At 38.0% G+C, this 21083-nt stretch overlaps 1 protein-coding gene across 1 annotated transcript in view; it reads left to right on the forward strand.

Annotated features, from left to right (window-relative positions):
• Positions 1 to 3245: 3245 nt before the first annotated feature.
• ZC3H6 (zinc finger CCCH-type containing 6) overlaps positions 3246 to 21083 on the forward strand; it is a 62820-nt gene continuing 44982 nt past the window's right edge. The window contains 1 exon segment of the mRNA XM_021697343.1: positions 3246 to 3444. Coding sequence (XP_021553018.1) covers positions 3413 to 3444 — 32 coding nt within the window. The 5' untranslated portion in view covers positions 3246 to 3412.

Genomic DNA, 21083 nt, shown 5'->3' on the forward strand with positions numbered 1-21083 from the left:
TTGGCTAGTGCTTTGCTCTGTGAGAAAAAGCGGTAACAGCCTACAGGTTGCTCTGCAAGAGAGTAATAACAGCCACTCAGGAGAGTCCCAGGTGCATTGGGGCTTGTTCCCAAGGTCCCTGTCTCATTAATGGTTTGGTTTTTTTTTAAAGATTTTATTTGTTTATTTGAGAGAGAGAGCACAGAGGGAGAGAGAGAGAGACAGGGAGAAGCAGACTCCCTGCTGAGCAGAGAGCCCAACGCAGGACTTGATCCCAGGACCTTGAGATCATGACCTGAGCCAAAGGCAGCCGCTTAACTGCCTGAATCACCCAGGCACCCCTCATTTATGTTTTAAACCACAAAGTTTTGGGATAATTTGCTATGTAGCAATAAATAAGTGATGCCCCTATCATTATAAAGCAGCTGGCCTAAACATAGAATTATCATATGACCCACCAATTCTACTCCTAGGTATATACCCCAAAGAATTGAAAACTGGGATTGAAACACATATGTGCATACTCCTATTCGTTGCAGCATTATTCATAGGAGCTGATAGGTGGAAACATCCCAAGTATTGGATAAATCAAATGTATATACATGCAATGGAATATTATTCAGCCATAGAAAGGAATGAAATTCAGACACATGCTACAATACGATGAACCTTGAAAACAGTATGCTAAGTGAAATAAGCCGGGCTCAAAAACATAAATGCTGTATTTCCGCTTATATGAGGTATTTAGAATGGGCAAATCAGAGAGACAGATTAGAGGCTTTCAGTGCTGGGAAAGGGGGAAATGGGAGTTACTGCTTGATGGTTACAGTTTCTGTTAATGGCAGTGAAAAAGTTTGGAAGCAGACAGATATCGTTGCACAGCAGGGTGAATGTAGTTAATGCCACTGAATTGTCACTTCAAAATGATTAAAATGGGAAATTTTGTATCATATATAGTTTACCACACACAAAAAAGCAACTGACATAATAAGATGGAGGAATGGTCTTTTGAGTACTGGTTTCAGTACTAGATGCAAAGTACACGTTTTGTGGACATATGCTATAAATCAGCAATCAATAATATGGTGCTGTTTCTCCCATAGCCAGAATTCATGGAACTGGGAATCAAACCATGGAAATAGGAGTGGACCCTTCCTTTATTATCCCTGTGATACCCTAGTAAAAGTCTTCCTTTTTTTTTTTTTTAATTTTTGCTTCTAGTCCCCAAAACTTTGAGTTCTGATTGTCAAGAGCAGAGTTTTTCAACCTCAGCATTTTGACATTTTGGGCTGAGTAATTGACAGTCCTGTGCATAATAGGATGTTTAGCAGCATCCCTGGCCTCTCCCCACTAGATGCCAGTAGCACTCCTTCCCCTGTTGACACCTTTATAGTGATTATGATATTTGTGTGCCTTAAGGGTGGGAATGATTGTCAAAGATAAACAAAGCCAGACATTAAAGTAGCAAAAACAGATTTTATTCAGAAACTATTGACTGAAGGTAAAGGGCTGAACTCCATTCAGATTATGTAGAAGGTGACTGGGTGTTTTAAAGGGAGAATGAAATAACATATAATTCAGTTTACATGAAATGTTCAAAAAGGCAAATCTATAGAGACAAAAAGTAGATTATCGGTTGCCTGCGGCATGGGTGGCAAGACAGGATTAATTGTAAATAGGCACTTAGGGGGATGGAATGTTCTGAAACTGAATGTTGGTGATGGCTGCATTACTTGGCAAATTTACTAAAAGTCATTAAATTGTACACTTAAAATGTGTAAATTCTCAGGTATATGCTTTTATATCAATAAAGCTATTTTTAAAAAAATTAAGGGAGGGGGCACCTGGGTGGCTCGGTCGTTAAGTGTGGGAGCTGATTAGCTACAGTGGGCTAGCTGATTAGCTACAGTAAGACCTAAATTAATAGTTAAAATAGACAAAGACCTAGAGATTCTAATCTAACTCCAAATGCTAATTATTGTTACTCCAGACAAAATCTGCTTTTTTGAAAGTTTAGTAATGTATCATGTCGAAATGTGGCAAGTGCCTGCAGGATTGTCTATAGATCAGTGCTGCATTCAACTTTAAAAAAAAGGTGCGATTTCTTTACCAAGGTACATATCTAATTTTTTTATTTTTAAATTTAATTTACTAATTGCGATTGCTTCTGAATGCACTGCATTTATGCATTAGTCAAATGCATTCACTACCACAAAGTTAGATATCTGATTTACCATCAAGTTCATCATTTCATTACAAAACAAGGAACTTTTCGTCATAAGCTAATTTACTAAATAGGCAAAAACATTGATTTGTCGTTAAAAAATTATTGCCAAAGGTCAGGTTTGTAAGTATAAAGTCATGCGATGGCTAGTTTTTATTTATAAAATATTCGTGTAATTTTACATATGGAATATTAATGTTTTTACTAAATAACATCTGATTTATTTTTCTTTTAACTTTTATTAATAATTTATTATTATTTAATAACTGGGTAGGTAAATTTAATATTGACTATCAGAAAAAGTCACATGCCAAGCTATTTTCTTCAAAACGCGATTATGAGCACTAGACATTACAAAAAGAGGCGCTACCTTATAGGACATTTTCCCATTATTTAAGCGACCTAGGTGATTTTTTAAAAGACGCTACACCCGCGTGTTCTTATCACCCCACCCCTAATAACCAGGCTGCAGAATGGCTTTGGGGGCCCGTTTGTTAGGGTGCGTCTTGAACCCCTCCGCCCGTGTCCCAGTGAGCCAGCACGAGCTGGGCCTTGAGGCGCGGATCAACAGCATGGGGCTCGCAGGCCTCCTCCCCCGCCCAGTGCTACCGAGGCGCCGCCCGGCGCCGCCAGCTGGCTGCCGCCTCCGCCGCTTCACAGAGAAGAATGGGGACCCGCCCCCTGGGGTGATTGACGGGCTGCCTCCTCCAATGGCCAACGCGCTCGGCCCCGGCGGGCCGGGCAAGGGCCGCGGCACGCGGAGGAATCTCTCCTGCCCTTTAGTCCCGGGCTAGGTGTTGCGGCAGGCGCCATTTTATCGAGCAGCCTGTCTCGGGTGCCGCCATGTTGGTGAGGAGAAATCACCGTTACGGCCAGTGTCCAAATCCCCGCGTCGCTGCACGCCGCCCGCCCGCCCGCTCCCAAGCCTCAGCCACCGGCGGCGAATAGAGACTAAAGCGGCAGCGCCGGCAGCGCGGGGCCGTTGCCCAGTGTTTGCAGTTAGAGCCCCATCTCTCTGGCGTGGTTGTTAATAGACTGGAAAGTCTGTGTCTGTGTCGCTCACTAGTAACCGTGAGTTTTTACCACTTCGTCACCTCTCGGCGGCGGCCGGGAGCAGGTACCCGCAGGCGGCGCAGGGGTCCTCCCCGCGCCCCGCTGCCGCCGGCCTCGCAGACCTGTCCTCCAGCCCCGCCCCGTTCTTGACCAAACATGACAGACTCTGAACATGCAGGGCACGACAGGTCGGGAACCCTTCTTGTCTGTCTTTCTGTCGGATGAGAGGAGGGGTCTTGGGGCGGCGGGAGCGGGCCGGGGCCGCGCGCCTCCTGCATGACTTAGACGTCTCTGTGTGGCTCCATCAGTTCCATGACGTGCGCCCTTATGTAAAGCCCAGGCTGGCGGCCGCGGGGGAGGTCGGCCCGGCCGCGCCCGCCTCCCCGCGCCGGGGTCCTTTCCGGCCGGCCCCGCCCCCGGCCGGCACGTGCGAGCCCCCCGCCCCCGGGCGGCTCCGTCTGCCGCTCGGTCTGCGCCCGGCGCCTCCCGCGTGCTGGCTCGGTGCTGCGGTCCAGCCTGGTGGAAACGAAGCCTCTCCCAGCCCAGGGTCCGCCGTGCACTTCCAGATGGGACCAGCCCGGAATTTGTGATAGCTGGTGTTCTATTTGACTACTGCCCTAGCACACTCCTAAAAATAAACTTTTTTTTTTTTTTAAGGAAAATTTTAAACAACCCCCCAAGGCCATGTATTTATAGTCTTACTCCTCAGAATTTGAAAGAGTTTCAAATTAAAAATGTTAACACAAAAGACTGAGGCTATGCAGACCTTAGTGTAGCACAGCTTTCTCCTGAAGTAAAAACTCCATGGTGATTATCCCCTGTAAATGCATTTTCTAAATACTGTATATAATTCGAACACTTAACGGAGATTCTGATGTTTTATTTTTGCTTTAAGGGTACATTCTTGGTTCCTTTTAGTGTTTTGGGGGTATTTTCATATTTTAAAAAGCGCAAATAGCATACTTAAGTTTTGGTTAGTTTTTAAATTTACATTGCTATCTACCTTGATTGTAAAAACAAAAAGAGAGGGCTTTAGTTCATTAAATTACTGCAATAAAATCTGTTGCATCTGATTCTTATTTAGAATATTTAAAAATATGGAACCTGGCAATTACTCCTTTGTAAATAGAAGTAATCAAAAGTATACATTGTACTCTAAACTAGATACAAATTGCCTAAGTTTTACCTGTGGAGTAATGTGATAATGCTTTTGATGAAGCATTCCACACACTTTTTTTTTTTTATAACCCCACAAGCAGAAATAACAAACATCACTGAAATTTGAAATATCTAAACATTTGGCAACCTCTATAGAGAGTGTTAAAAATATTTCAACAACTTTGATATCCTAGTGATGAAAGTAGATCACCAGAAGACAAGTCAATTAAACATACAGTAATTTTTAGAAAGTAAAAAACACTTAAAAATTATGGCAATATAAGCTTGCACTTGACAGATTTTTCATGATTATTTTACATTATTTTGTCACTAAAATGACAGAACTCTTGGAATGGGTTAACAAAATTTTGAGAAATTTCCCATTCTGAATTTCCCACTCTGAATATCTGTGGACAAACCAATGACTGGGTTTTGCTAATGCAGCCTAAAGTTCATTGTTTTGTATGTAAAAAGAAGATGTGTTCTCTGTTCAGAAATCAGCTTCAATATGTAGAATTATGTATTCTATGTAATGAAGAAACCTTGTCACCAAATTCAGGTATTGAAATAACTTTGCCGGTTAGGAACTGTGATGCCCGACTTTAAAAAGAATTTGGAATTTTAAAATATTGAATTAGAAGTTAAAATTTTAAAGAAGTTTTTGTAAGATTTATTAAAGCTTAGTATTAAGAACTGAAGATTAAATAATAGTGATATTTAGTCTTTTTTGTTTTATATTAGGACTAAGAAAACATTTACTAGCAATTATTGAAACAAAAAGGTAAGCTTCATTTTAACTTTTTCAGTTGTTAGATGACAGTATTCTTTTGAGGCAAGAAGATGGTTTAACTTTCTCACACATTTTTTTGTCAACCTATATGGAAAATAAACAACTACATCAAAAAACAAAGTGGATTGGAGTCAGGAAATGGTCTAGCTACAGCTTTGCTACCACTTAGCTTTGTGAACTTGAGCAAGCCTAGTTTCTTTATTGGTAAGAGGGTTCTACAAGAATTTTTCAAGTTCTTAAAAGGTCAGTGTTTTTCAGCCTCCTCTGGGAAGCTTTTTAAAAAGTGTTGATTTCATTTTTATCAGTCTGAGCTTCAGCCTGGGTTTAAAAAATTTTTTAAAGCTCCTCAGGTAATTCTAATATATGCCAAATTGAGAACCACTGTACTAGATTAATGTTTTACAATCTTAGCTAATCATCAAAATCACTTTAAGGAATAAAGATTTTTGTCTTGCCCAGAGCAACTGAATCAGAATCTCTAGGGGAGGATTGTGGTAATCTATTTTTAATAGCCTGCCCAGGTGATTCTTAAGAAATGTGGGGAAAAGTGGACTAGTCTGTGGAATCCCGAAATATTTGGTGCTTCCATATTACAGCTATTCTATACTGTAATACAAGTTTCCACGAATTACTGGAGAAGATATATGAATTCCGGTATTTGGAGGTAGGCATTGTTTCAGGGATATCCTTTTTCTAACGTCTTTGAAAGTTAAGGCATATTGTGAGTAGAAGGGAAAAAGTTGAATATATGATTTTTATTTACAACTGCTTTATACAAATTAAAATATTGCTATTATAATTTACATCAGAATGAGGTTTGAAATGGAAATTCACAGAAGGCACAATTTTTTTTTCTTTTAAAAAATGGTAGTTTCTTGCACATGTTTTATATGGTGAACATTTTGCACAAGATTTGTTTGCCAAATGAGGTTGCTTTTTAAAAAAATACCGATTTGATGTACTTTTCTTTAAATATTTTCATGCCTGGAGTGAAAACACGGTATTTTTATACGTGTTACTAGTGTAACAATATGCAAAAATTTGTGGATATATAGAATATTAGTAGAGGCCTTCTGCATAGGATCTGAGAAATCAAGATTAGAGTTGGAGAAGGAGTTGGGGGAAGCCAAAGGGAGATAAAATTCTTGTCTTTTCATTCGATTCTTCTCTTTCATCCATTTCTCTTAGGCAAAACTTCAGCCACCTACCTTTATATTTCACTGGATGTTGACCCAGTTAAAACAATACAGAAACAACTTTTGAAGGCTAAATACTATGAGTCCCTGTTTGGACACGTACAGTAGAGTAGGAAAGATAAATATATACCTAAGTAACTATTACATAATTTTCTGAAATATGCTAAAAGTGAAAAGTTTTACAGGATCTGTACTGGGAAAAATGATAATTTTAACATGAGTAATATAAGAGCTTGTGATTCTGAGAGTCTTTAATTGATAAGAGCTATGTATAATACTTTCTTTTGGGAAGAGGTTATTCTTTGCCCATTATGAACAACCTTCCTACCTTCTTTCCCTCCTCTCTCCCACTTTCCTTCCTCGTGTAAAACAAGAACAAAACTCCAACTAGTCAGAATTATAGTAGTTTATATTTTCTCTCTGCTCTGTATCCCCCCACACATAATGATTAAAACATTGCTAAGAGACTACACTGGAGAATCTGAAGGGATTGATGACAGAGACAATGATTACACTTTCCATTTGTAACAGGGTTTTCATTTGATTCTCACATTAATCCCATGAGGTGGTATAGTATTACAGTGCTCAGTAACTTGTTTACGAGATCCCACAGATAGAGGCTAGATAGAGCCTAGGTATGCAAACTCCTGCCTGTAGTATTATTTTTCCTCTTCATTATCTTTGTATGGGGATGGAATACAATAAGTTCTAGCTTTTACTTTCTAAATTGTTTGGGATTGTAATGTGGTACAATTAAGAGATCCCTGCATTCTCAGTAAAACCTGGGTTTTGATCCTGGTTTTTCCTCTTAGTTAATATTTTTCTATTTCCATGATTATTTTTCTTATTTGTGAAATAAGGTAGTTGAACTAGGTGATATTCATTCTCCCCTCCTACTTTAGTTAAAGTCAGTAATTTTAATTAAAAAAATTGCAAATGCCTTATTTCATGTTAGAGTTCACTTAATGTTCTATAAAATACCTGGTTTGTAAATTAATATGTATACTTGAGCAAATGCCCCCCCCCTCACTAAGCTACTAATTATTTTTAATTGTGGTAAAATACACATGGAAAATTTACATCTTAACCATTTGTAAGTGGACAGTTCAGTAGTGTTAAGTACCTTCACATTGTTGTACAACCAATCTTTGGAACTCTTTCATCTTGCAAAACTTAAATTCTATCATTAGTTTATTTTCTCCTGAATCTACTAATTTATTGTTAAAACTATCAAAATGAGCTTTTCTTTAGCAAATATAAAAAACTCAAGTTATATGTCACGTTCAGGTTTGATGTTGGAAAGCACTTTGACTCTTAAGACATTTTTCTTTTCCTAGCCCATCGTAAACAAACTATTTCATTTACTTTAAATTTTCATTGATTAAATTTTCATTCAGCAGATTTCTGTGCCAAGTATATAGTGTTAAGCACTGGGGAGACAAATTTGAATACAATATCACTGAACTTGCTCTCTGGAATCTTATAATGTAGTAGGAGAAACAGACTGGTAAATACATAGTTATAGCACTAGTCCTATAATAAAGGTATAAATTGATTGCCGTAGTGGCATAGATGGGGGGCTTCAGGGAGGCATCATGGAATTAGCTACATCTGAAGGATGAGTAAAAGTTTGGCCAAGCAGAGTCAAATATATGAAAAGCATGAAGAAGCGAACTGGCATGGTGGGTTCAGAGATGATAAAAATGTTAGTATGTAAAGCGTGTACAACATATTTTGGGGAATGAGGAAAAGGCTTCAGTGAATTAGGGATCTGACCCTGAATGATGTAAAGAGCTCATCGAAGTTATTTTTTTTAAGTTTGCTTATTTATTTATTTATTTACTTACTTAAGTGAAAAAAGCCTAGAACCCGGAATGAGCCTAGTGTAATTAAGGAAAGAACAAGGGAGCAGTGTGGCTAGAGAAAACAGTGAGCAAGGGGGAGAGAAGTAAGAGATGAAGTTAGATGGGCAACAGGAGTGATTGTGTAGGGCCTTGTAAAGCCATTTTAAAGAACTTGGGTTTCACTCTGAGTGGTAAAGGAGCCACTGGAGGATTTGAACAGAGGAGGAGCAGGGTCATGCTGTGGTAAAGGAATGGTAAAAAGGAAGTTGCTTATGGTAATTTAAGTGACAAGTGATGATGGTTTTAGGTCAGTGAGGAGAAAATGGTTGGATTTTGGATATGGTTTGGAGATAGAACCAATAGGAATTGCTGATGGATATGGCATAGGAAAGAAAGGAATGAGTCAGAGCTACTGTAAAAGACTAGAAATTGGGTAATGAGGACCTTATCAAAAGCATTGGCAATAAGAAAGCAGAAAAAAGGCAAAAATTCATGAGATATTTCTTAGAGTTGATAGAACTGGAGATAAAGATCTGAGAGGTTTTTTTTTTTTTTTTAAAGATTTTATTTATTTATTTGTGAGAGAGAGAATGAGAGACAGAGAGCACGAGAGGGAGGAGGGTCAGAGGGAGAAGCAGACGCCCCGCTGAGCAGGGAGCCTGATGCGGGACTCGATCCCGGGACTCCAGGATCATGACCTGAGCCGAAGGCAGTCGCCCAACCAACTGAGCCACCCAGGCGCCCAGATCTGAGAGTTTTTAGCAAAGATGTTAGTCAAAATGATGAGATCACCCAGGTATGTGTAGTAGACAGTAAGGAAGACAGAAGTTTTCTGGAAGCCAAGGGAGGAGAAAGTTTCCAAAGAAGGGATGATCACAGAGCAGATAAAGGAAAGGGTTGGAAATTGGCCACAGGATATCCTAAATTAGGGCCGGTAAAAGCATGAATGAAAGAGTGCTTCAGGGCTTGCAAGCAGCTGGCCTTCACATCTAAAATCTGTCCACATTATAGTTTGCCTGACAGGATGTTTAAAAATATTTACGTTTGAATGCCATTAGACTTGACTTGTGTTCTTTATCCTCCAGTCTTTTCACTGATACTTTCTTTGCAAACTCAGCACCTGATGTCTGCTCATTAGGTGACTTGCCTGATCAGGTAGGCATTTGAATTTGTGACCCTTTGTTATGCGATGAAGTCAGGTTTTCACCTGGACAGGTGGGTGATCTGGTTTCCAAAAACAGAGATAGGTGGCCTTGAATTTACCAGGTCAAGCCTCCAGTCAGTCTAGGGCTGTCCCAGTATTCTTTTGTGCATCAGTGCCCCCAGTGGCCTTGCTTCAGTTTTTCAGATTGGGAAAAAGATCAGCCCTCAGAGCTGATCAGACGTGAAGATGTTAATTCATGCTGAAAAGTAGTAACAGTGGCTAACATTTACATGCTGCTGTTTTAAGTGCTTTACATGAATTATTGCATTTAATCTTCATGACAGCCCTACACAGCAGCCCTCATTTTACAAATGAGGAAATAGACACTAAGAGATTGATGAATTTCCCAAGGTCGCAGAGTACATCAGTGGGAATTCAAGTAATCTGATTCTAGAGCCTGCATTTTTATTCGAGGATAGACATCCCTAACACAAGAGAATGTGTGTGTGTGTGTGTGTGTATGTATGTATCAGAATACCAATTCAGTCATGTAAAATGAGGATTAGATATTTGCATCAGGGAGGGTATTCTCTCCATGTAGAATGTTATATGGAAAACAAAATTACAAAAATTGCCCAATGAACAGGAGCATGGGATTAGAATGAGGGAGTTGATTGTAAATGACTGGAATTTTAAATGGCGTCAGGCTCTGATAAAGTGATATTTCCATCTTCATAATGTATCTGCCAAGCAGTTACTTGCATCAGCCTTACAGGATATCCCCTCTCCTGGGCAGTGCTTACATGGGCACTGGCCACATTTGTCTCTCTACCTTTCCTTCTTCATCATTTCTATCGCTAATCAGCCCTACTTTCTGATAGGTACATTTCTTTTCATTGCATGTTAATATCTTAAATTTAGTCATCTTTTACTTGGTCATGTGTATCTGACTTTCTCGTCTTATTCATCTTATTTTGATTTTATGGTTGAACTTTCTGAGGTGATACTGTTCTGAGGAGATACTATTTCTAGTATCTTTTTTGAGGTGTTTGGGTCCTGGAAGGTGTTGCTTGACTGCTGATGCCATGTACCAACCCAGATAGCTGTCATTGGATGACCTTTGCAAAAGCCGTTTCAGCAGATTATTATTACTCTTGGCAAAGAACAACCTTCCTCTAATGTAAAATAGCTTTATATTTATTTTCTTTTGCCTTCTCCTTTTTTTTTTTTTTTTTTTTTTGAGTAGGCTCCACACCCAGTGTGGGGCCCAAGTCAGGGCTTGAACTCATAACCCTGAGACCAAGATCTGAGCTGAGATGGAGTCACACACTTAACCGACTAAGCCACCCAGGCACCCCATGCTTTGCTTTGTTTTTAATGTGAGTTCATGGCTTAACATTACTACTTCAAATGAACTCTTGTAATACTTCAGCTTTCATAAATCATACCCACATTTTTGAGTGGCAAATAACCAAAGCAAGTCCCAAGGAGTGTTTAAAGGGAATCCTAAGTTAATTATCATTAAAATTATAAAACCATGTAAAAATCCTTAACAATGTATTTATAAAAGTGATAGAACAAAAGAACCTAGATTTAGAACTCGTGATACTCAATATTTTACATATATTGCTATTTATAACTCACATACTTTAATTCATTTGATTCATGTAGACAGAACAGTTATCAATATCTTCACTTTATAGTTTAGGAAACAGATTTAGAGGGTAAATAACTATTTACCACAGTCTATGTCTCATAGCATTTGATTTCATACTCTTCCCTTGCCACCGTTGCCTCATGATGGTAGTAAATCTGACACCAGATGCTGGATTGGGATATTGGATCCATAAAAGGGTTTGGGTTTTTTTCTTTCTTTTTTTTAAAGATTTTATTTATTTATTTGACAGAGACACAGAGAGAGAGGGAACACAAGCAGGGGGAGGGGGAGAGGGAGAAGCAGGCTTCCCACCGAGCAGGGAGGCCGATACGGGGCTCAGTCCCAGGACCCTGGGATCATGACCTGAGCCGAAGGCAGATGCTTAACAACTGAGCCACCCAGGCGCCCAGGGTTGTTGTTTTTTTTTTTTTCTTTTAGATATTACTTGATCCCAGGTAATTTCAGCCTACTTTATTATAAATTCATCTTGTATGACAGTTTTTCTAAATCCTAAAACAATTAAAAATTGAATGTATAAAGAATACCAATTTTCACATATTTTTAAAAGAGTATGAAATCAGTTAAATCTAGCTACGTCTGCACATTTTTAGCTATGGAAAACAAGAATTCTTCTATTGTATACGGGTTTTAACCTATTAGAATTTATTGAAGATGCATAGAGATCAAAAGAGCCAACATCTCTTTTGCTTGAATTTTTCTTGATGACTGGCAGTTGACAATAAAATATTAGATCACTGGTTCTTTGTGTGTGGGGTTTGAGTTCTTTACAAAGGCTACTCTTTGGCTCATAAAGGAGCTTGTGGGTTGATTTCTTTTCTACATCCTTGGCATACATAGGAGTCTATTTTAAAATTATGTTTTATGTAAGCAAACAAAAATGGAAGTGAATAATGCATTTATGTAAGAAATTCATACATATTTTGGCTGTATATACATATCGTACCAAACATACATTTTTTAAAAATTACAGATATCCAAGTGTGAAAACCAACATTTGACCAAATTTTAGACTAAAGTTAATATCATCATCATAGATTAAATTTCTGGAATACGTGAATAAATCTGAAATATCCCTCAAGTTATTATAATTTATTATTAGAAATTTCAGTGGTCTATTTTTAAAAATAGGACATTCCAGTGAAGTAATAATTTCTCAACACTGCCTATTGCTAAATTACTGCTATAATTGCTACAATGCACATTATTGGTACTGAATAGAGGGTCACCTTCAAATGAGATTAGTGGAACACAAGATAGTTGGGGGAACTTTTTTTTCCTCTAACATTTTCTTTTATAATTTTTTTAAAATATCTGGAGCAAAGATGATTGATTACATTACACATAACTTTAGAGTTTTTTCCTCATGAAATTTGGAGGTAACAAAGCTAACATTCTGTTTTTAATTCGTCTACAAAAGATGTGAATTCTCAAATAGGATTTTTTTCTTGAAAGATTCATGGGATTAAATAATTGAAAATATTCTTTAGAAGTTATTCTGTGTAGTGTTATGAATGTTAGAATGCCAAATAAATGAATAAAGTTAGAATCATGACATAATTTCTATTTTTCTGTTTTTATTTTTTTTTTTTAAGATTTTATTTGACAGAGCAAGAGTGCACAAGCAGGGGGAGCAGTAGAAGGACAGGGAGAAGCAGGCTCCCCGCCGAGCAGGGAGCCCTATGCAGGGCTCTATCCCAAGACTCTGGGATCATGACCTGAGTCAAAGGTAGATGCTTAACCATCTTAGCCACCGAGGTGCCCCTGTTTTGTATTTTTCATTTAAATTTTTATAATCATTTGTCAGCTCAAACAGTGTATAATATTCTTCCTTAAAATCAATAGCTAAATTACTCTTTCAATATTATTACTCCGGTTTTTTACTTGGCTATTTGAGGATTGTTAGTTTCTTTTGTACATAAAATGGTTTTCATAATCATTAATTGCACATTTTTCTCTTACATAAATGTACATTTGTACTTCATCTAATTGATAAAATTTCAATATATAAAGCACAGGGAAATTCTTGTTGTAAGTTATACCTGAAAATGGATATTCAGATACTAATAGTAAATGCAGATGACATGGCTTTTTTAATATATATGACCTATTATGCTGATTAGATATAATAGTAACTAACCTAAGGATCATGTAATTTCCAGTCATGTCATACTCAGGGATGCAGAAATGACTTGAAGCAGGCCAAGGCAGAATGGAGAAACATGCTTTAGCTGGATACTGAGGCCAAAGCCTAATTTTGGCATGTCTTTTATTTATTTATTTATTTATTTTTAAAGGTTTTTTATTTATTTGACAGAGAGAGACACAGTGAGAGAGAGAGCACAAGCAGGGGGAGTGGGAGAGGGAGAAACAGGCTTCCCGCAGAGCAGGGAGCCCGATGCGGGGCTCGATCCCAGGACCCTGGGATCATGACCTGAGCCGAAGGCAGACGCTTAACAACTGAGCCACCCAGGCACCCCTTGGCATGTCTTTTAAAAAAAAATGTACTCTGACAACACTCCCTGAAACCTGGAGCCCTGGTACCTCATATCGTAGGTAACATGATAGCAAGTAATTTGGCGTATTAAGAACGTTAACAGACCAAGTGGGATTTTTTGAATATTACTGGGTCGTAGGCAATTTTACCCAGTTCACTATACATTCATCCAACAAAACTTTTTCTTTTCTTTTTTTTTTTTTTATTCATGAGAGACAGAGAGAGAGAGGCAGAGGAGAAGCAGGCTCCCAAGGAGCAGGGAGCCCGATGTGGGACTCGATCCCAGGACGCCGGGATCATGACCTGAGCCGAAGGCAGATGCTTAACCATCTGAGCCACTCAGGTGCCCCCAACAAAACTTTTTCAACTTTTGTTCTGATGTCATGACACCTAGAAGATTATTTTCTAGCTTTCAAATTCTGTTTACTTTATTTGCTGAGATTTGTTTCTATTGAGTTTCTAGTTTCTCCAGCCTATACTGGAGAGCCTAAGTCAAGAGGATAAATTGAAAGGGAATGAAAGTAAATGAATTTTAGCTTAGTGAGATAACCAAGATAGTAAGTGAAATATAAAAAAAATATTTAAAAAATGTAGTCTCAAAAAAACCTATGGCAAACTAGTACACAATGTTGTTTTATTCCCGTAATATTCTGTCTCTGCTTATGGCATAAAGGATGTTTGAGGAGTAATATGGTTTTCTTTCATGATGTCAAACATACAAGCTCAAGGATATATTTAAAAATTCTTCATTTCCCTAGATTAATATACAGCAATGCCTCTTCTATCTGGCACTGGGCAGGGAAATTAGCATCAATAGATACTAGCAGAAACTAATTTTATTATAAATATTTTCAAAGGATCTCTTTGTAAATAAAATATGTGGCATACTTTCCCCTCTTACTAACTAGACAATTACTGATTTATCTTTTTCTTAATTACTTTGGATCATCGTGAATATCTGTTGTCACCATAACCACTATGAACCCTAGGTATTATACTCCATCTTGTTTTTTCTTGTGTCCAGGAAACTTTGGAAATATGGGAGGCTTTCACACAGACTGATTAAGCTAAGTATAGCTTAATGATAGGATAAAGGAGAAACAGCCTCAGGAACAGACTCCAGATTTGGTCTACCACAGTTTCTTTTCTGCTTTTACTTGTTTGAAATAATTTTTCATTGTTATTCTCTGAAGGAAAATAAAGGAAATTTCCCCCTGGAGTCCATGCTTTTGGGATTTGTAACCTTTCCCAATTTCTATGAAATTATCTGTCATCTTCCATACCCATTCCATTAAAATGCATGTATTTCAGGTAAATCACAAGAGAAAAGGAAACCAGTTGAGGGCTATCTATTATGAACAGTGCTAAGTAATTACCTAACTTTATCTCAATCCTTACACAACTTTGTGATGGTAGATTGATTGATCCTATCTGTAGATAAGGAAACTGAATATTAGGGGGCAAGATAATTGGTTCAAGTCAGTATAGGTAATATATGACTGGGAAGCAGAATCTGAACCCAGATCTTTCTGGCTCTAAAAGCTTTTGTTCTTCTACTTTACTACCATGCCTCTTTAAGTAATCTGTTTTAACATGCCACAAGTTTGGTTATTGTTCTTGTTTAACATTCTCGCTTTAATTTACAGGTTCAGGTGAGTTCACTTTGCCAGAATCCTGGGTCCTTATTAAATAAGGTGTTTGTTTGATTTTGGTTTGGGTCCTCTTCAACTTTAGGTGAAAATTGCTATTCTGGCAGCCAACTACTTCATTAGTATTTGACTCTCTTTTCTGGATATTGGTGCTTAGCTCCCTTTTGTTTTTATTGACTGGCAAACCTTAGTGATAACATAGCAGTTTTCATTACTTCCAGCATTCCTCTCTTTTCTTTGCCTCTTCTGACTTTGATGTGGAGGCTTTCATCCTACGAAAGCTGTTAACCTAAACTGCACCACTTTTTTTTTCCCAAGTCACATAAGTGATTTTTATTTTTTTTTTTAATTTTTTTAAAGGTTTTTTTAATTTATTTATTTGAGACAGAGAGAATGAGAGAGAGAGAGCACATGAGAGGGGGGAGGGTCAGAGGCAGAAGCAGGCTCCCTGCCGAGCAGGGAGCCCGATGCGGGACTCGATCCAGGGACTCCAGGATCACGACCTGAGCCGAAGGCAGTCGCTTAACCAACTGAGCCACTCAGGCGCCCACATAAGTGATTTTTAAATAGAATTAAACAGTCATCAGAAACGCTGGAGGCCAGAAAGCAGTGGGATAATATATATTTCTAAAATTTTTGTATTTAAGTACAGTTGACATACAATGTTAGATTAGTGTACAACATAGTGATTCAACAATTCTATACATTACTCAGTGCTCATCACAATAAGTGTAGTCACCATCTGTCACCATAGAATGTTATTATACATTACTGACTATATGCTCTATGCTGTACTTTTCATCCCCATGACTTATTTATTTTATAACTGGAAGTTTGTACCTTTTAATCCACTTCACTTATTTTGCCCTTTCCTTTAACCCCCTCCACTCTAGCACTCACAGTTTTTTCTCTGTATTTATGAATCTGTTTCTGTTTTTTTGTTTGCTCGCTTGTTTTATTTTTTAGATTCTGCATGTAAGTGAAATCATATGGTATTTGTTTTTGTCTGGCTTATTTCACTTAGCATAATACCCTCTATGCCCATCCCTGTTATCACAAGTGGCAAGATCTTATTCTCTTTTTAGGGCTGATTAATATTCCACTGTCTGTGTGTGTGCGTGTGTGTGTGTGTATGTGTATGTGTGTATCTCACATAATATTCCACTGTGTATATATATATATATATCTCACATGTATTATGTGTAATATTCCAGTGTGTATGTGTATACACACATATCACATATCACACATATATATATCAATATATATACATCTTCTTCATCTAGTGATGGACACGTAGGTTGCTTCCATATCTTGTCTATTTTAAATAATGCTGCAATAAACATAGGGGTATATATATCTTTTCAAATTACTGTTTTCATTTTCTTTGAGTAAATACCCAGTAGTAGAATTACTGGATTGTATTTCTATATTCAGTTTTTTTGAGGACCCTACATACTCTTTTCCACAGTGGATGCACCAATTTACATTCCAACTAAATTGCACCACTACTTTATCAACTTGTCTGGGACCCTGAAATGAACGGGGAAACCCATTTTCCAGCTCTATGTGATTTGATTCTTTTACTTTTTAAAAAATCTATACAATAAAAATTTTTGACTAATTTCCTTTGAGCCTCTAAAAAAATACTGTTTAGTAAAAAGAAAACCTTATAGCACCTTATAACTCCAAGTGCCATATTTCAGTCCAACTAATCTAGCCTGGTGGCTGCCATTTCCTTACAAACATTAAAATAACTTCTGTGGGGGGCACCTGGGTGGCTCAGTCAGTTAAGCATCCGCCTTTGGCTCTGGTCACGATCCTGGGGTCTGGGATGGAGCCCCACGTCGGGCTCTCTGCTCAGTGGGGAACCTGCTTCTCCCTCTCCTTCTGCCTGCCACTCTGCCTGCTTGTGCTCTCCTTCTCTGTCTCTCTTTCTCTGTCAAATAAAATCTTTTAAAAAATAACTTCTGTGGAATTGAAGTAACTTATATTTACCTTTGCATGTGAGAAATGCAACTTTTAGACCTTAACAGTTTCTCTGTATCATCTCTTAAAATACCACTTAAAGGTGTGTTGATGAAGTTCCTTTTTCTCAACATTTTGTTATGAAAAGTTTCAAATAGGCAAAGATGTTGAAAGAAGTTTACAGTAAACACCCTCATATCCTACCCACCAGTTGGTGAGCTTCTTAATCTTCTTTACATTAGCTTCTATTAAGTGGTTTGGCTATTTGCAGTTTCCTCCTAACACCAAATGTGTGTAGCTATTATAGCAACATGGTGAAGAATTATGGGTCTGGAAATCAGACCCGAGTTTGGGCTCTAGCTCTGTCATCTACTAGCAGAATCAGTTAAGCTCTTTGTCCCCTTGCTTTACCTGTTTAATGAGGATAACATATTTCATAGTTAACATGAAAATGAAGTGAACTGATTGAACATGTCTGCAGCATAGTAATTATTCAGTAATTGTTAACTATCATATTGGTTTTTTTTTACCATAAATTTGATTTAAGATGTTATTTTACTTCATAAATACTGTTACTTGATCATAAACACATTTGCTGGAATTGAAGATAACCTTAAATAGTGAAAGAATTAGATAATAAAAAGTGTGGACTAAAAATTGCTGAGAATTGTATTTTATTTTATTTTATTTTTTTATTTTTGTTTTTTTTAAAGATTTTATTTATTTATTTGACAGAAAGCGAGAGAGCGAACACAAGCAGGGGGAGTGGGAGAGGGAGAAGCAGGCTTCCCGCAGAGCAAGGGAGCCCGATGTGGGACTCGATCCCAGGACCCTGGGATCATGACCTGAGCCGAAGGTAGACACTTAACGACTGAGCCACCCAGGTGCCCCTGAGAATTATAAAATATTTGTCAAAGTCACATATCCATAATCCTCTGAGGGCCCCCAGCTTTTTATAGGTTCTGTTCCAGGCAGTATTTTGGCCTTCATGGGGAAAATAACAAAGTTAACTTACCCTTTTTTGGAAAAGGAACAGCTAAAATTGAATTATTTGTGTTTTTTATTTGCAGGACTGATTGCAGGACTACTAAGACAAACTGGCACTCTAGTGAATGATGAATGTTAGTACTTTCTTTAAAGAATAGCCATTAGGGGCGACTGCCTTCTGCTCTGGTCATGATCCTGGAGTCCCAGGATGGAGTCCCTCCTGGAGCTCCCTGCTCAGCAGGGAGTCTGCTTCTCCCTCTGACCCTCCCCCCCTCTCATGTGCTCTCTCTCTCTCAAATAAAGAAATAATCTTTAAAAAAAAGAATAGCCATTAGTTTTATTTACGTTCTCTTTTGTTTTCTGTATTTTGTTGATTTCTGTACTTATATTTATTATTTTCATTCTTCTCCTAGGTTTACCCATTTCTAAGTTCTTTAGTTGAACATACAGCTCATTTGTTTTTAATCTTTTTATTTCCTGAAAAATGTGTTTATTTTTTAATTTTTTTTAAAGATTTTATTTATTTGTTTGACAGAGAGAGATACAGTGAGAGAGGGAACACAAACAGGGGGAGTGGGAGAGGGAGAAGCAGGCCTCCCGCCAAGTGGGGAGCCCGATGCGGGGCTCGATCCCAGGATCCTGGGATCACGACCTGAGCCGAAGGCAGACGCCTAATGACTGAGCCACCCAGGCGCCCCAGAAAAATGTGTTTAAATAAAAGCATAGATCTCCTTCTAAGGACTCCTTTTCTTTGTTTAGGTCTTTTAATAACTTCATGGTATACTCTGCACCAAATTTATACTGGGAGGTTCACCAGGAAGTTACATTGCTTGAATTTAGATGTTTCATTATTATGTTACTGATATATTCAATACCTCCATCAGATCATTATAATGCCTGCTTTGAACGTTTTGAGGCTGAAATGATGGGGATTATGTGCTCCTGTGTTTTGAAGATTAACACATTATTCATTCATATCCTTACTACTTTTAAGAAAAATGTTGACCCTATTCAAAAGAATGACCTCAGGAATAAGGAGGTGACATTTAAAAGGTATAAATCATGGGAATGTTTGTAATACTCCTGGAGGATTGCCTGAACGATAATAGTCTACTAATTTCTCGATATTAGTAGTTTTCAGCTAATTTTTTTTTTTTTTTGCCTCAACACTGTTGTAGAAAAAACATTCCCAACCATGATAAAGTGTGTGTCTTTGAGTGAAGAGTGTCAAGTTATCAGGTTCTCCAAATATGTTCCATTCTTCTTTTGGATTTTTGCTTGGTTATTGCAGTGGCATCCTAACTGCTTTCCTGTGTCTGTTTTATTTCCCCTTTAGATCTGCTTTTTACTCTCAAAGTTATCTTTCAGAATGGAGATCTAATTACATCGCCTCCTTTGCTGGAAACACTTCAGTGCTTTCTCATTTATATTAGAATAAACCCCAAACATGGTCAAAGCTCTGCATGATCTAGAACCACCCATCACTCCAGCATAATTTTAAACCAGTTTTCCCTTTGTCTTTATAATCCAGTGACGTTGGCATTGTCTCAGTTTCTGTCTCAGTTCTTCTACACAGAAGTTTTGCTATCCTATTATCTCTGCCTGCCACTGGTCCCTCTGCAACCTTTTATCTCTTAGGCTGGAACTCCTCACCTCAGTTCATTCATGACTTCCTCAAGGAAAGCCTTTTGATAAATGACTTTCTCCTGTTGGGTGCTCTCATAGCTCTATTTACCTTCCACATTTACTTGTATGGTTGTTACTTTATATGTATTTATATGATTCTTTCATTCATGTCTATCTCCCCTATCACTAGATTAAAAACTTCTTGAGAGAAGAAACCATGTCTTTCTTGTTTATCATTGTATGCCCACTGAGAAGGTGGTGAATAAATATATGTTAAATGAATGCCTCCCCTTTCTTTTTGGGGAGGACAGAAAATTCTAATATACATACAGTTTTTGAGAATCCCTGCTCTAGGTGTTGTAGATTTCATCCCCAGATTAAATCAGAATATCAGAGGAGTGCCTGGCTGGCTGTCTCAGTTGGTTGAGGGTGTGACTCTTGGTCTTGGGGTTGTAAGTTCGAGCCCCACGCTGGGTGAAGAGATTACTTAAAAAAATAGAATCTTGGGCGCCTGGCTGGCTCAGTCGTTAAGTGTCTGCCTTTGGCTCAGGTCATGATCCCAGGGTCCTGGGATCGAGCCCCGCATCGGGCTCCCTGCTCTGTGGGAAATCTGCTTCTCCCTCTCCCACTCCCCCTGCTTGTGTTCCCTCTCTCGCTGTGTCTCGCTCTGTCAAATACATAAATAAAATCTTTAAAAAAAAAAAATAGAATCTTAAAAAAATCAGAACATCAGACAATTGCGTACTTGGACAATATTACTTTGTTTCCTTATAAAATTGCTTTTTCACAATTGGATTTTGGCAGCAAGCCCTTGGTTCAAATTGAGGCATGCTTTAGGTGATAAACTATTGCATTGGTTGTATGGACACTATTGAAGGTAGTGTTCATTGTGACAAGTACTGACCATTGTATCAGATAATGTCTTTATGAGGACTCGGGGGAGAAATTTCTTTCTGATCTCACTACTAGAAAAAACTATGCCTCTCTTGAGCAACTGGTCTGTTTTTGTCTTGGAAGTACTGTTGTCTTATACCTAATCCTTGTTTCCTGAAGCCAAATTTGCAGCTCCCATATAAAAATTAGTCAGGGATCTCTGGCATACTCCTGTGTAAATTAATCTTAGTCTTAGCTTCACCTTAATCTTTAGAATTTTAACATTTTATATATTGATCAATAAAGGCTCTATAAATAGCATTCAAGGAATAATAAAATTCACCCAGATTTTTTCTTGAAGCTAAGTTAATCCGCTTGCTGGGTAAGAAATGAGTTCACTCTGTCTCTCCGTGCTGAAAG

The sequence above is a fragment of the Neomonachus schauinslandi genome, chromosome 10, assembly GCF_002201575.2.
Source record: "Neomonachus schauinslandi chromosome 10, ASM220157v2, whole genome shotgun sequence".
In the NCBI taxonomy this organism is placed as follows: Eukaryota; Metazoa; Chordata; class Mammalia; order Carnivora; family Phocidae; genus Neomonachus; species Neomonachus schauinslandi.